At 38.8% G+C, this 15939-nt stretch overlaps 1 protein-coding gene across 1 annotated transcript in view; it reads left to right on the top strand.

The window, feature by feature from the left end:
* Positions 1-15939, top strand: part of UBE2R2 (ubiquitin conjugating enzyme E2 R2) — a 109304-nt gene that overhangs the window by 60877 nt on the left and 32488 nt on the right. Inside the window, exon 2 of the mRNA XM_006734601.3 lies at positions 13331-13417. Coding sequence (XP_006734664.1) covers positions 13331-13417 — 87 coding nt within the window. The remainder of the gene's footprint in view (positions 1-13330; positions 13418-15939) is intronic.

The following is a 15939-nucleotide window of genomic DNA, read 5'->3' on the forward strand; positions in this document are numbered from 1 at the left end:
ATTTCACTTAGCATAATACCTTTTAGGTATCGTCCGTATTGTTGCAAATGGCAAGATTTCATTCCTTTTTTTATAGTTGAGTAATACTTCATTGTATATATACACCACATCTTTTTTATCCATTCATCTATCTGTGGACACTAAACGTTGCTTCTGTATCTTGGCTTTTGTAAATAATGTTGCAGTGAACATAGGTGTGCATATACCTTTTTGAACTAGTGTTTTCATTTTCTTCAGATAAATACCCAGAAGTGGAATTGCTTGATCATATAGTAGTTCTATTTTTAATTTTTTGAGGGACTTTCATACTGTTTTCCATAGTGGCCGCACCATTTTGCATTCCATCAAGAGTGCGCAATGGTGTGCAAGGCTACACCATTTTGCATTCTGTCAAGAGTTCCCTCTTCACATCCTTACAAACACTTGTTATTTTTCTTTTTGATGTTGCCCATTCTGACAGGTATGAGATGATAATCTCTTTGTGGTCTTGATTTGCATTTCCCTGATCATTAGTGATGTTGACTCTTTTCATGTGTCTATTGGCCATCTGTATGTCTTTGGAGAAATGTCTATTCAGGTCCTCTGCCCATTTTTTAATTGGATTGTTTGCTTTTTTTTTTTTTATAAAGATTTTATTTATTTGACAGAGAGACACAGTGAGAGAGGGAACACACGCAGGGGGAGTGGGAAAGGAAGAAGCAGGCCTCCCGCAGAGCAGGGAGCCCTATGCAGGGCTCGATCCCAGGACCCTGGGATCACTACCCAAGCCGAAGGCAGACGCTTAACGACTGAGCCACCCAGGTGCCCCAGGGATTGTTTGCTTTTTTGATAATGAGTTGTGTGAGTTCTTTATTTTGGATATTACCCTCTTACTAGTTATACGCTTGCAAATATCTTCTCCCATTTGGTAGGTTGCCTGTTTGTTTTGTTTCTTTGACTATGTAAAATATTTTTAGTTTGGTGTAGCCCCATTTGCTTATTTTTGCTTTTGTTTCCCTTGCATGAGGAGATAGATCCCCCCTCCCAAAATATTGCTCAGACAGATGTCTAAGAGTTTACAGCCTGTTTTCCAGAACTTCTAGGAGTTTAGGTTTCCAGGCTTAAAAACATTTAACTTTTCATTCTCTCTGAGTTTTTTTGTATATGGCATAAGAAGATGGTTATTTCATTCATTTGCATGCAGTTGTCCAGTTTTGCCAGAACCATTTATTGAAGAGACTTCCCCATTGTATATTCTTGTCTTCTTTGTCGAAGATTAATTAACCGCATAAGTGTGAGTTTATTTCTTGACTGTTCTATTCCACTGATCTGTGTGGCTGCCTTTCTGTTAGTACCATAATATTTTGGTTACTATAGCTTTTAGTGTAGTTTGAAATTAGGGAGTATAAGATGCTTCCAGCTTTGTTCTTCTTTCTCAAGATGGCTTGGGCTATTCAGGATCTTTTGTGATTTCATAGAAATTTTCAGATTATTTGTTCTAATTCTGTCAAAAGTGCCATTGGTACTTTAATAAGGATTGGGTTGAGTCTGTAGATTGCTTTGGGAGTATGGACATTTTAACTGTATTCTTCTATGAGCACAGTATGTATTTCCATTTATTTGTGTCCTCTCTAGTTTCTTTCATCAGTGTTTTTGTTATACTTTTCAGAATACAGGTCTTTCACCTCCTCGGTTAAATTTATTCCTAGGTATTTTATTCTTTTTCATACAGTTGTAAATAGGATTGTTTTCTTGGTTTCCTTTCTTTTTTAAATTTTTATTTAAATTCAATTAATATATAATGTATTATTGGTTTCAGAGATAGAGGTCAGTTATTCATCAGTCTTATATAATACCCAGTGCTCATTACATCACTTGCCCTCCTTAATGTCCATCACCCAGTTACCCCATCCCCCCACCCATCTCCCCTCCAGCAACCCTCGGTTTGTTTCCTGTGATTACGAGTCTCTTATGATTTGTCTCCCTCTTCTTTTATTTTTTTCCTCTCTTCCCCTATGATCCTCTGTTTTGTTTCCTAAATTCCACGTATCAACAAGATTGTATGGTAATTGTCTTGCTCTGATTTGGTTATTTCGCTTAGCATAACACCCCCTAATTCCATCCATGCCGTTGCAAATGGCAAGATTTCATTTTTTTTGATGGCTGAGTAGTATTCCGTTGTATATATACACCACATCTTCCTTATCCATTCATCTGTTAATGGACGTCTGGGCTCTTTCCATAACTTGGCTGTTGTGGACATTGCTGCTGTAAACATTGGGGTGCACGTGCTCCTTCTGATCACTACATGTATCTTTGGGGTAAATACCAAGTAGTGTAATTGCTGGGTTATAGGGTAGCTCTATTTTCAACCTTTTGAGGAACCTCCATACTGTTTTCCAGAGTGGCTGCACTAGCTTGCGTTCTCACCAACAGTGTAAGAGGTTTCCCCTTTCTCCGCATCCTCACCAACATCTGTCATTTCCTGACTTGTTAATTTTAGCCATTCTGACTGGGTGAGATGATATCTCTTTGTGGCTTTGATTTGTATTTCCCTGATGCCAAGTTATGTTGAGCACTTTTTCATGTGTCTGTTGGCCATTTGGATGTCTTCTTTGCAAAAATGTCTGTTCATGTCTTCTGCCCATTTCTTGACTGGATTATTCTTTGGGTGTTGAGTTGGTAAGTTCTTGATAGATTTTGGATGCTAACCCTTTATCAGATATGTCACTTGCCAGTATCTTCTCCCATTCTGTCAGTTGACTTTTGGTTTTGTCGACTGTTTCCTTTGCTTTGCAAAAGCTTTTTATTTTGCTGAAATCTCAGTAGTTCATTTTTGCCTTTGTTTCCCTTCCCTTCGGAGACCTGTCTAGCAAGAAGTTGCTGTAGCTGAGGTTGAAGAGGTTGCTGCCTGTGTTCTCCTCAAGGATTTTGATGGATTCCTGTCTCACATTTAGGTCTTTCAGCCATTTTGAGTCTATTTTTGTGTATGGTGTAAGGAAATGGTCCAGTTTCATCTTCTGCATGTTGCTGTCCAGTTATCCCAACACCATTTGTTGAACAAACGATCTTTTTTCCATTGGATATTCTTTCCTGCTTTGTCGAAGATTAGTTGACCATAGAATTGAGGGTCCATTTCTGGGTTCTTTATTCTGTTCTATTGATCTGTGTGTCTGTTTTTGTGCCACAACCATACTGTCTTGATGATTACAGCTTTGTAATAGAGCTTGAAGTCTGTGAATGTGATGCGACCCACTTTGGTTTTCTTTTTCAACATTCCTTTGGCCATTCAGGGTCTTTTCTGGTTCCATACAAATTTTAGGATTATTTATTCCGGCTCTGTGAAAAAAGGTGATGGTATTTTGATAGGGATTACACTGAATGTATAGATTGCTCTAGGTAGCGTAGACATTTTAACAATATTTGTTCTTCTAATCCATGAGCATAGAATGGTTTTCCATTTTCTTGGTTTCTTTTCTAATAGTTCATTAGCATATAGAAATATAATTGATTTGTGTGTATTAATTTTATACTGCAACTTTACTGAATTCATTTATTCTAATAGTTTTTTGGTGAAGTCTTTAGGGTTTTTTATGGTATCATGTTACCTGCAAATAATGACAATTTTACTTATTCTTTTCCAATTTGGATGCCTGCCCCTTCCTCCCTTTCTCCTTCCTTACCCCCTTCTCTCCCTTTCTCCTCTCTCTCTCTCTTTTTTTTTTTTTTTAAGATTTTATTTATTTGTCAGAGAGAGAACAAGCATGGGTATCGGCAGGCAGAGCAAGAAGCAGGCCCTCCTCTGAGCAAGGAGCCTGATGCAGAACTTGATCCCAGGACCCTAGGATCCACCCAGGCGTGTCTCTCTCTCTTCCTTTTCCTTTTCCTTTTCCTTTCCTTTCTTTTCTTTTCTTGTCTGATTGATATGGATACGACCTCCAATACTATGTTGAATAAAAGTGTCAAGAGTGGGCATTCTTTTCTTGTTCCTGATCCTAGAGGAAAAAGTTTCCAGCTTTTTACCATTAACTGTGATGTTATCTGTGGCTTTGGTACATATGGCCTTTATTATGTTGTGGTGTGTTCCCTCTGTACTCACTTTGTTGAGAGTTTTTATCATAAACGGATGTTGAACTTTATTTATTTATTTTTAAGAGACTATTTATTTATTTGACAGAGAGAGAGAGACACACACACACACACACACAGCAAGAGAAGGAACACAAGCAGGGGGAGTGGGAGAGGGAGAAGCAGGCTTCCCGCTGAGCAGGGAGCCTGATGTGGGACTCGATCCCAGGACCCTGGGACCATGATCTGAGCCGAAGGCAGATGCTTAACAACTGAGCCACCCAGGCGCCCCGGATGTTGAATTTTATGAAATGCTTTTTCTGCATCTGTTGAGATGATCATATTGTTTTATCCTTCAGTTTGTTAATGTGTATCATTGTTGCTTGATTTGCAGATGTTTAACCATCCTTGCATCCCTGGAATGAATCTAAATTGATCATGGTGTACGATCCTTTTAATGTATTGTTGAATTTGGTTTGCTATTATTTTACTGCGGGTTTTGCATCTATGTTCGCATCTCTGTTGACCTGTAGTTTTCTTTTTTTGTGTGTGCTGTCTTTGTCTGGTTTTGGTATCAGCATAATTCTGGCCTCATAGAATGTATTTGGAAGCTTTCCTCCCTCTTCTATTTTGGAATAGTTTGAAGAGAATAGGTATTAACTCTAAAATGTTTGATAGAATTTGTGAATCCATATGGTCCTAGACTTTTATTTTTTGGTAGTTTTTTGATAACTGGTTCAATTTCATTACTAGTAATTGGTCTGTTCAGATTTTCTATTTCTTCCTGATTTAATTCTGGAAGATTGTATGTTTCTAGGAATTTATCCATTTCTTTTAGGTTACCCAATTTGTTGACATATAATTATTCATAGTGGTCTCTTACAATCCTTTGTGTTTCTGTGGGATAAGAATAAGTAAAAGATCGGTTATAACTTCCCTTTCATTTCTGAATTTATTTGTGCTTTTCTCTCTCTCTCTCTTTTTTTTTTTTTTAAGATTTTATTTATTTATTTGACAGGGAGAGACAGCGAGAGAGGGAACACAAGCAGGGGGAGCGGGAGAGGGAGAAGCAGGCTTCCTGCCGAGCAGGGAGCCCGATGTGGGGCTTGATCCCAGAACCCTGGGATCATGACCTGAGCCGAAGGCAGACGCTTAACGACTGAGCCACCCAGGTGCCCCTTTTTTCTCTTTTTTTTTGATGATTCTCTCTAGACGTTTTTTTTTTAAGACTATTTATTTATTTATTTGGCAGAGAGAGAGGGAACACAAGCACGGGGAGCGGGAGAGGGAGAAGCAGGCTTCCTGCTGAGCAGAGAGCCCAGTGCACAGCTCAATCCCGGGACCCTGGGATCATGACCTGAGCTGGAGGCAGACGCTTAACAACTGAGCCACCCAGGTGCCTCTGGCTAGAGTTTTATCAGTTTTGTTTATCTTTTCAAAGAATAAGCTCTTAGTTTCATTGATCTTTTCTATTGTTTTTTTAGTCTGTATTTTACTTTTTTGTAGTCTGATCTTTATTATTTCCTTCCTTTTACTAACCTTGGGCTTTGTTTATTCTTCTATTTCTAGTTCCTTTAGGTGGAAGGTTAGATTGTTTAATTGAGATTTTTCTTGTTTCTTGAGATAGGCCTGTATTGCTATAAACTTCCCTCTTAGAACTGTTTTTGCTGTGTCTTTATATCCATCCTAGTGGATTTGAAGTGGTATCTCATTATGCTTTTGATACTCATTTCCCTGTGGCTAATGATGTTGAGCATCTCTTCTTGTGCTTATTGGCCATTTGTTTATCATATTTTTTGGAGAAATGTTTATTCACATACTTTGTCCATTTTTCAGTTGAGTTACAGGTTCCCCCTACTCTTTGAAAGTAGAGTGTTGCTATGAAGACTTTTATAAGGGGCGCCTGGGTGGCTCAGTCAGTTAAGTGTCTGCCTTCAACTAAGGTCATGTTCTCAGGGTCCTGGGATCGAGCCCCACGTCAGGCTTCCCTGCATAGCAGGGAGCCTGCTTCTCCCTCTCCCTCTGCTGCTCCCCCTTCTTGTACTCTGTACTCTGTAAACAAATAAAAGCTTAAAAAAAAAAAAAAGAAAACTTTTATAAGCCAAAATGGTATAAAGTGAAGAAGCACTTACTATTAATTTATATGGAAAAAAATTTGAGTGTTCCTAGACCCAAAACATAACTTCTCTTAGGCTTTTCTGATACCTTCGGGCATATCTTACCAACAGATACACAGGTAAATCCAGATAAAGCACAGACGCTCACAGACACAGTTCAAAGCTATGGTGGTGAGATGCTGAAGGACATTGGCAGTGCTACATTTGTTGCTCAGGGTGCACACTGCTTCTATAACAGCTTGCAAAACAAACACTGAATTCTATTTTCACTTTTTGTGTTTTTTCCCCACAGAAATGAAAATCCTCTTTAGATTTTTTTTTTTTTTTAAAGATTTTATTTATTTATTTGACAGAGAGAGACACAGCGAGAGAGGGAACACAAGCAGGGGGAGTGGGAGAGGGAGAAGCAGGCTTCCCACTGAGCAGGGAGCCCGACGTGGGGCTCGATCCCAGGACCCCGGGATCATGACCTGAGCTGAAGGCAGACGCTCAACGACTGAGCCACCCAGGCGCCCCCTCTTTAGATTTTTTTTCTGTTAGTGAAAATAGGTACTAATGTTGTTCTGTAAAAGCAAAGTGGTGTGATCTGAACTTTTGAAAAGCAAAGGATACCTGTATTCCTCTTTATTGTTTAGGTTTAAACATTCTTTTTTTTTTTTTTTTTAATTTAAAGATTTTTTTTTTTTTTAAAGATTTTATTTATTTGAGACAGAATGAGAGAGAGAGAGAGCTCATGAGAGGGGGGAGGGTCAGAGGGAGAAGCAGACTCCCTGCTGAGCAGGGAGCCCGATGCGGGACTCGATCCAGGGACTCCAGGATCATGACCTGAGCCGAAGGCAGTCGCTTAACCAACTGAGCCACCCAGGCGCCCCTTTAATTTAAAGATTTTTAAAGAGAAAGAGCGTGAGCTAGCAGGGTAGGGAGGAGCAGAGGGAGAGAGAGTCCAAGCTGACTCCACATTGAGTGTGGAGCCATGCACAAGGCTCAGTCCCATGCCATATTTTCATTGTGATAATTGCTTTCTTTATTTTTTATTTCTCCTTCTTGTATGCTTGTGATTTTTTTCTTGAAAGCTGGATATGATGTACCCAGATATAAGGAACTCTTTAAATAGGTCTCAGTAATATGGTGGTAAGATTTTGGGGAGGGGGAAGCATTCTCTACTCCTGTGTTTAGGGCTCAGTCTTTCAGTGAGCCTTTGCCTCTGAATTGTGAACTTATCACAAGAGTTTTTCAGTCTCTTCCTCTTTTTTCTTCTCGTCTAACTTTGTTCTTTTTCAAGACTGTTTGGGCTATTCTGGGTCCCCTGAATTACAACCTTATATGAATTTTAGTACCAGCTTTTCCATTTCTGTAAGGAAGGAAGCTGGAATTTCCATAAAATGATGTTGAATCTGAAGATCAGTTTGGGGAGGATTGCTATCTTAACAGTATTAAGTCTTGCAATCCATGAATATGCAATATCTTTCCATTTGTTTAGGTCTTTAATTTCTTTCAACAGTGTTTTGTATTTTTCAGAGTATAAGTTTTGTGCCATTTTTGTTAAATTTATTTTTAAGTATTGTTTTTGATGCTGTTGTAAATGGTATTTTCTTAATTTTCCTTTCAGTTTATTTAAATGATACCATATGGAAATATAATTGATGCTGGTATATTGATCTTTTATCTTGCAACCTTGATGAACTTGTTTACTTGTTCTAATAACCTTGAGTGGATTCGTTTGAGTATTTTATATACAAGGTTAAGTTATCTGCAAATACATATAACTTTACTTTCTTTCCAACCAAGATACCTTTTATTTCATTCCCTTGCTCAGTTGTCTTAGCTAGCATCTTTAGTATAGTCTTGAACGGAAGTAGTGAGAGCAGACATCCATGTCTTGTTTCTGAAATTAGGGGAAGAGCATTAAGTCTTTCACTGTTAATTACAGTGTTAGGGTTTTTTAAATCAGTGTTCTTTATCAAATTGAGGAATTTACCTTGTATTCCGTTTTTGGGTATTTTAAATCATGAAACGGTATTCAGTTTTTGAGTTGTTCTTAGTGGTTGTCCAGGGGACATCTTGTAACTAAAGTAGATCATTTAATACCATCTTAATTTCAATATTATACAAAAATTTTGCTTCTAGACATACAGTTGGCCAACAGAACATGAAAAGATGTTCAACATCACTAATCATCAGGGAAATGCAAATCAAAACCACAATGAGATATCACCTCACCCCTGTCAGAATGACTAAAATCAAAAACACAAGAAACAACAAGTGTTGGCGAGGATACGGAGAAAAAGGAACCTTTGTGCACTGTTGATGGGAATGCAAACTAGTGCAGCCATTGTGGAAAACACTATGGAGGTTCTTAAAAAATTAAAAACAGGGGCACCTGGGTGGCTCAGTCGGTTAAGTGTCTGCCTTTGACTCAGGTCATGGTCCCAAGATCCTGGGATTGAGCCCCACATCAGTCTCTGTCGGGCTCTCTGTTCAGCAAGGAGCCTGCTTCTCCCTCTCCCTGTGCCTGCCGCTCCCCCTGCTTGTGCTCTCTCTCTCTGTCAAATAAATAATATCTTTAAAAAAATTAAAAATAGAATGTATCACCATATGATCCATAATTCCACCACTGGGTATTTACCCAAAGAACATGAAAACACTAACTCAAAAAGATACATGCACCCCTGTGTTTATTGCAGTAGCCAAATGTGGAAGCAACCCATGTGGCCATCCAAGATAAACAGATAAAGAGAATGTGGGGTGTGTGTATATACATACATACACATGCGCGTGCATGCACACAGTGGAATATTACTCAGCCATAAAAAAGAATGAAATTTGGCATTTGTAACAACATGGATGGTATAATGCTAAGTGAAATAAGTCAAAGAAAGACAAATACCGTATGATTTCACTCATGTGGAAATTAAGAAACAAAACAAAAAAAGACAAAAAAGTAGACTCTTAAATGTAGAGAACAAACTGATAGTTACCTGACATGGGGGTGGTTGGGTGAAATAAAGTGAAGGGAATTAAGAGTACACTCATCGTGATGAGCACTGAGTAATATATAGAATTGTTGAATCACTGTGTTGTAAATCTGAAACTAATATAACACTATGTTAATTATACTGGAATTAAAAAATAAAATTTGAAAATTTTGCTTCTTCATAAGTCTGATCCTTCCCCTTTACTTTTCTCTGCCACATAAATGTGCCCATCAAGATTTATAATTATTATATTATGTATTTGCCTTTTAAATCAGATGGGGGGGCGCCTTGGTGGCTCAGTTGTTAAGTGTCTGCCTTTGGCTCAGGTCATGATCCCAGGGTCCTGGGATCAAGCCCCACATTGGGCTCCCTGCTCCGCAGGAAGCCTGCCTCTCCCTCTCCCACTCCCCCTGCTTGTGTTCCCTCTCTTGCTGTGTCTCTTTCAAATACATAAATAAAATCTTTTTAAAAAAATCAATCAGATAGGGGAAAAAAGATATAAACCAAAAAATACATTTATAATGTATGCTAATTATGAGTTCTCAGTTTTCATTTGTCTAGTAATGTCTTAATTCACCTTCATTTTTTGAGGAATATTTTTGCTGGATATAGAAATTTTGGTTGATGGGGGCGCCTGAGTGGCTCAGTCGTTAAGCGTCTGCCTTCGGCTCTGGTCATGATCCCAGGGTCCTGGGATCGAGCACCACGTTGGTCTCCCTACTCGCGATGGGAGGCCTGCTTCTCCCTCTGCCACTCCCACTACTTGTGTTCCCTCTCTCACTGTGTCTCTCTCTGTCAAATAAATAAATAAAATCTTTAAAAAAAAAAAAAGAAAGAAAGAAATTTTGGTTGATGACTTTTGTTCTTTCAGCACTGTTTTCTGGCTTCTGATTAGAAGTTATCTCTTATTGAGGATTCCTTGTGCTTGATTAATTGTGCTCTTGCTGCTTTCAAGATTGTCTTTGGCTTTCAACAGTTTGTTTATGATATATCTAGATGTGGATCTTTGTGAGTTTATTCTACTGGCAATTGTTGAACTTCTTGTTTATGAGGCTTAATGTTTTTCATTAAATTTGGATGTTTGGGGTCATTATTTTATCAAATACTCTTTTTTGTCCATTTGTTTCCTCGCCTGCTGGGATTCCCAGTAATGCATATGTTGGTTTCTGAGTCACATTTGTTTTTATTTCTTTAGATGGGGTTATCTAAATTGACATATCTTCATTTTCACAAATTCTTTTTTCTTCTTTTTCGGATCTGCTGTTCAGCCCATCTAGCTTTTTGTTATTGTTATTGTACTTTTGACCAACAGTTCATACTTTTTTTTTTTCTCAAAAAACTATTCATTTTATTTTTTATAATTTTTCTTCATTGATATTCACAGTGTGCCGAAATATTTTTTTCCCCTCATACTGTCCTTAGTTCTTTAGCCACATTTTCCTTCAATCCTTTAAACAATGCAGCTGATTTAAGGACTTGTCTGATAAATTCAGTATCTGGGCTTCTATTTTCTATTGATTGGTTTTTTACCCTGTATATAGGCCGTACTTTGTGGGTTGTTTTTTTTCTCATGTTCTGTAGTAATGTGTTGAAAACTAGTTGGATGTGTAAGTAATAAAATGTGGCAACAGAATTTTTTCTTGCTGTTTATTGTGATTGTTTCCTTGTTTAATTAGTTTTCTGACCCAGTTCTGTTTTGTCTATATTCTTGTGTTTGGCCAGTAAAGTCTCCACTTGGTTAACTAAGCAATCAGCTAATGATTGAAGAGCGATTTCCTTAGTTTGATTTGATTTGATTTCCTGGAACCAACAAGTTCCCTGGGCATTGTAGAGCAGCTTTGTGTGCATGTTGAGGCACACCTTTTAACACTCAGCTAGCCAGTTTTGAACTCTGCCTTAGCCTTTAGTTCCTCCTTGTGCAGATCCTCAAATTCAGCCAGAGATGATAGTTTAGGGCCTTCTAATGAATTCTCATGACTTTCCTGAGTGTGTGTGTATAGCCTGTACACATGTCCAGCACTACACATGGGCCTAGTCTTATATATTCTTAGGAATTTGTTAGAGTTTTTCACAGCCCTTAGTGTATCTTATCCTTGCTTTCCCTATTAAATTTTTTGGTTAGTCTGTTGTTCAATCTAACAGGCAGCTTTGAAGTTCAATATTTGTCTATCATTGTCAACAACCACACCCAAGGAAAATTATTTTGATGCTGTGCAAGCTACAGATCAGGTCAAATATAGACAACCTTGCAAGTGAATTTTTTTAGGGAACCATCAAAAAGGTCAGATAGTGATAATTCTTTGGGATTAATGCTTTGAAGAAATTTCAGCACATTGTTGCTGCTTGTCTTCACTTTAAATGTGGTTTGTTAGTTCTAAGGTTACCATAGCTCTGGAGGTCAGGGCGTGGGACTAGGGCATGTTAAAACACCATAGAGTTCACTGTTCTTATTGAGGGTCAGCTCTTTTTCTTAAATAGATGCTCTTTGAATTCCTGCAGACCTTTGGTTATTTTCTACATTCTGTAAAATTGATTCTTAAAATTTTTGCCAGTTTTCTCATTGCTTTTATTGAAGAAAGAAATTTTGAGTGTCCTGACTTGCCATGTTGGTTTTAGCTTATTTACTCTTAGCTTGTCCTTTCTGTCCCTTCCTCAGGCTCTTTTACTGTACTGTTAGATGAGGGTCTTTCTGGGTTTCTTCATATTTGAAATAAGGGATATTGCCAAGGACAGTCAACTGCAGTTATTTATAATAGCAAAAGAGTGAAAACAACCCAAATGTTTCAAAATAAAGAAATCTTTTTTTTTTTTAATGTTTCGTCTATATATTCATATGATGGAACATTACAGAGTCACTAACAATCATGTATTTGGAGACTATTTTATAGGAAAATGTATGATTATGGATAGGAGAAAAGTATAAAATGCAGTATATTCAAATTTTTGAAAATAAGGTTTGTAAAGAAATAAACATGTATACACCAAAATTACCTGCTGGAAGGAGCTGTATCAAAATAGTAGCATTTCAGAGAAAGACAATTACCATATGATCTCACAGATCCGTGGAATTTGCGAAACAAGGCAGAGGATAATAGGGGAGGAGAGGAAAAAATGAAACAAGACGAAACCAGAGAGGGATACAAACCATAAGAGACTCTTAATCTCAGGAAACAAACTGAAAGTTCCTGGAGGGGAGGGGGATGGGAGGGATGGGGTGGCTGGGTGATGGACGTTGGGGGGGTGATGGACGTTGGGGAGGGTATGTGTTGTGGTGAGTGCTGTGTATTCTATAAGACTGATGAATCACAGGCCTGTACCCCTGAAACAAAGAATACATTATATGTTAATAATAAAAAATAATAATAAAGGATAGTGCATGATTAGAAAAAATGGTAGGATTGGGGCACCTGGGTGGCTCAGTCGTTGAGCGTCTGCCTTTGGCTCGGGTCACGATCCCGGGGTCCTGGGATCGAGCCCCGCATCGGGCTCCCTGCTCGGCGGGAAGCCTGCTTCTCCCTCTCCCACTCCCCCTGCTTGTGTTCCCTCTCTCGCTGTGTCTCTCTCTGTCAAATAAATTTAAAAAAATAAAATCTTAAAAAAAAAAAAAATGGTAGGATTTATTATTTCTGGGTGGTAGTTAGGTGAGTTAAAAACTGTATTATGTCCCATAAGGTTGTGTTAATTATTTTTTGTGATAAAATGCAGTAATTAGGGCGCCTGGGTGGCTCAGATGGTTAAGCGTCTGCCTTCGGCTCAGGTCATGATCCCAGGGTCCTGGGATCGAGTCCTGCATCGGGCTCTCTGCTCCTTGGGAGCCTGCCTCTCCCTCTGCCTCTGCCTCTGTCTCTCATGAATGAATAAATAAAATCTTTAAAAAAAAAAAAATGCAGTAATTAGTGTGACACACCTGTACCTATACTGTTTTTCACTCTTATGAGTTTAATTAAAAATTATATGGATGTTGAGTTTTGGTGATTTAACATAAGCTCTTATAAATATTTGAAGAGATGCTATAAGAACGTGCTAATAATAACTGACATTGGGGCTAACAAAATGTATATGAGCAGTTAATCCTAAGAGTCTACTCTGTAGAAAGGAGTTTTTGTTGCACTGGGGTATAATAAGGTGTATTATTAGGCAGATGAAAAACCTGAAATCTGATTTATTCAATTTCATTTTTTTTCTTTTCAGGCACATATTAAATTTCCTATTGACTACCCATATTCACCACCTACCTTCAGATTCTTGACCAAAATGTGGCACCCCAACATTTATGAGGTAAGAGACATATGTTGTGAATTTCTCTGAAGATGTACTTTTTAGAAACAGTCCTTTAAAATAACCTTTATATCTCCATATGCTGTGGTTGTTACACTGTAGCCACAAGGGAGTGTTCATGGTTCCCCACTTTTAGTTAGTAATCTCTAGTTCAATGGTTCAAAATTGAGGGTGGTTTTATAATACCAGTATATATTGTATTTAAGAATAAGGCTTTAGGGGCGCCTGGGTGGCTCAGTCGTTGAGCGTCTGCCTTCGGCTCAGGTCATAGTCCCAGGGTCCTGGGATCGAGCCCCACGTTGGGCTCCCTGCTCTGTGGGAGGCCTGCTTCTCCTTCTCCCACTCCCCCTGCTTGTGTTCCTGCTCTTGCTATCTCTCTCTCTCTGTCAAATAAATAAATAAAATCTTAAAAAAAAAAAAAAGAAGTCTTTAAACCTTTGTTGCTTATTGCTAAGATTATTATAATGCCTATGTGTTAAGACTTGCATTTCAAAAATTTTGTATATATAAAGACATACAGATTAGTGTACCTATCCTGTAGCGTCACAGCAGTGGTCACCTGTTGCTGTGACCAGAAATTGAGCTTTTTAGGGGAATTTATCCTACTACATTTGGACTGGCCTCCTTTTAGGAATTGCTGCAGAACAGTTGAGAACCTCTTTTAGAATAAATCCAAGGTGAGGTTCTTTTACTGGACAAATTCACATGCCTTCGGGAATCATTTCTAGTTTTGTTGATGAAATGTACTTACCTTTGGGCTAATCTGTAAGGATGCTATAATGATGCATTTTGTTTCTCAGGATAATTATGTCAAGATCCTGTAAAATATCCTTAGAGTCTACTCCTTTACCATTCTGTAATATTTTTCATTGTAATAAGGCTCTGAGGTGGTTTCATTTTATTGAAGCTGTGGTCCAAGCATAAAATTGCTTTTTAAAATTGGCAGCATTAGTTATGGTAGTCCCTTTTATTGGCCTGGTGGATATTGGGAAGCTCCTTTGCTCCAGAAACAGCAACATAGTCTTTGAATTGCTTGTGGGCAAGAAATGGAGAACTTACTCTAGAGTCCTGAATTTGGATCTCCATCTGTATAAATTAGCACACTGGAGCAGCTTTAGTGTTTTTCACAACTTGCTTTTTCTTTGAGGTATTATCTTCATTTTGTTTTTTTCTTTTCTATTTATTATTTATTTGAGAGAGAGAGTGTGTTTGGGGGGGGGGCGGATGGGGGAATGGCAGAGGGAGAGAGAAAATCCCAAGCAAACTCCCACCTGAGTACAGAGCCCGACATGGGGCTCAATCCGACAACCCTGAGATCATGACCTGAGCTGAAATCAAGAGTCAGTCACTTTAACTGACTGAGTCTCCCAGGTGCCCCCCCCTTTTTTTTAGAAGCGGGGAGGGGCAGAGGGAGAGAGAGAGAGAATCTTAAGCAGACTCCATGCCCAGCGAGGAGTCCCACGTGGGGCTCAATCTGACAACCCTGAGATCTTGACCAAAATCAAGAGTCAGATTTTTTTTTTTTTTTAAAGATTTTATTTCTTTATTTGACAGAGAGAGCACAAACAGGGGGAGTGGCAGGCAGAGGCAGAGAGAGAAGCAGGCTCCCCGCAGAGCAAAGGAAGCCCGATGTGGGACTCGATCCCAGGACCCTGGGATCATGACCTGAGCCGAAGGCAGTCGCTTAACCAACTGAGCCACCCAGGCGCCCCAGATTTTTTTTTTTTTTTAAAGATTTTATTTATTTATTTGAGAGAGAGAGAGCACATGAGAGGGGGGAGGGTCAGAGGGAGAAGCAGACTCTCTGCCGAGCAGGGAGCCCGGTGTGGGACTCGATCCAGGGACTCCAGGATCATGACCTGAGCCGAAGGCAGTCGCCCAACCAACTGAGCCACCCAGGTGCCCCAGATTTTTTTTTTTTTTAAGATTTTATTTATTTGTCAGAGAGAGCAGAAGCAGGGGGAGCAGCAGGCTCCCCGCTGAGCAAGGAGCCCGATGTAGGACTCGATCCCGGGACCCTGGGATCATGACCTAAGCTGAAGGCAGCTGCTTAACCAGCTGAGCCACCCAGGCATCCCAAGAGTCAGATGTTTAATTGACTGAGCCACCCAGGGACCCCTCTTTTCTTCTTTAAACAGAACAAACTGATGCTCAAGAGGTGATACATAGTTACATTTCCAGAAATAAGCTCCCAGAATATTGTTTTAGTATCTTTAGTATTTGACATAATCACAATATGAATAAACAATAGTAAATACTTTACATTATTTTGTATAACTAAGTTACCCATTGTAGGAGAGAGACATAGAAGCAATTCGCTGTTTCATAAGTTCAAAGTGAGTTCAGTACACATAGAAATATTTTTGTGTCTCTGTCCATGTAATATATAGAGAGATTTTATTTATTTTTAGATAGATAGATTGATTTTAGATAGCAAGAGAGAAGTGAGAAGACACAAGCTTTTGTTTTGCTATTGAGAACTAATTTACCATAAAGCCATGTGTTCACTTCTTTCCATCTCA

Source organism: Leptonychotes weddellii, chromosome 14, assembly GCF_054177405.1.
Source record: "Leptonychotes weddellii isolate Sample4059 chromosome 14, ASM5417740v2, whole genome shotgun sequence".
NCBI lineage: Eukaryota > Metazoa > Chordata > Mammalia > Carnivora > Phocidae > Leptonychotes > Leptonychotes weddellii.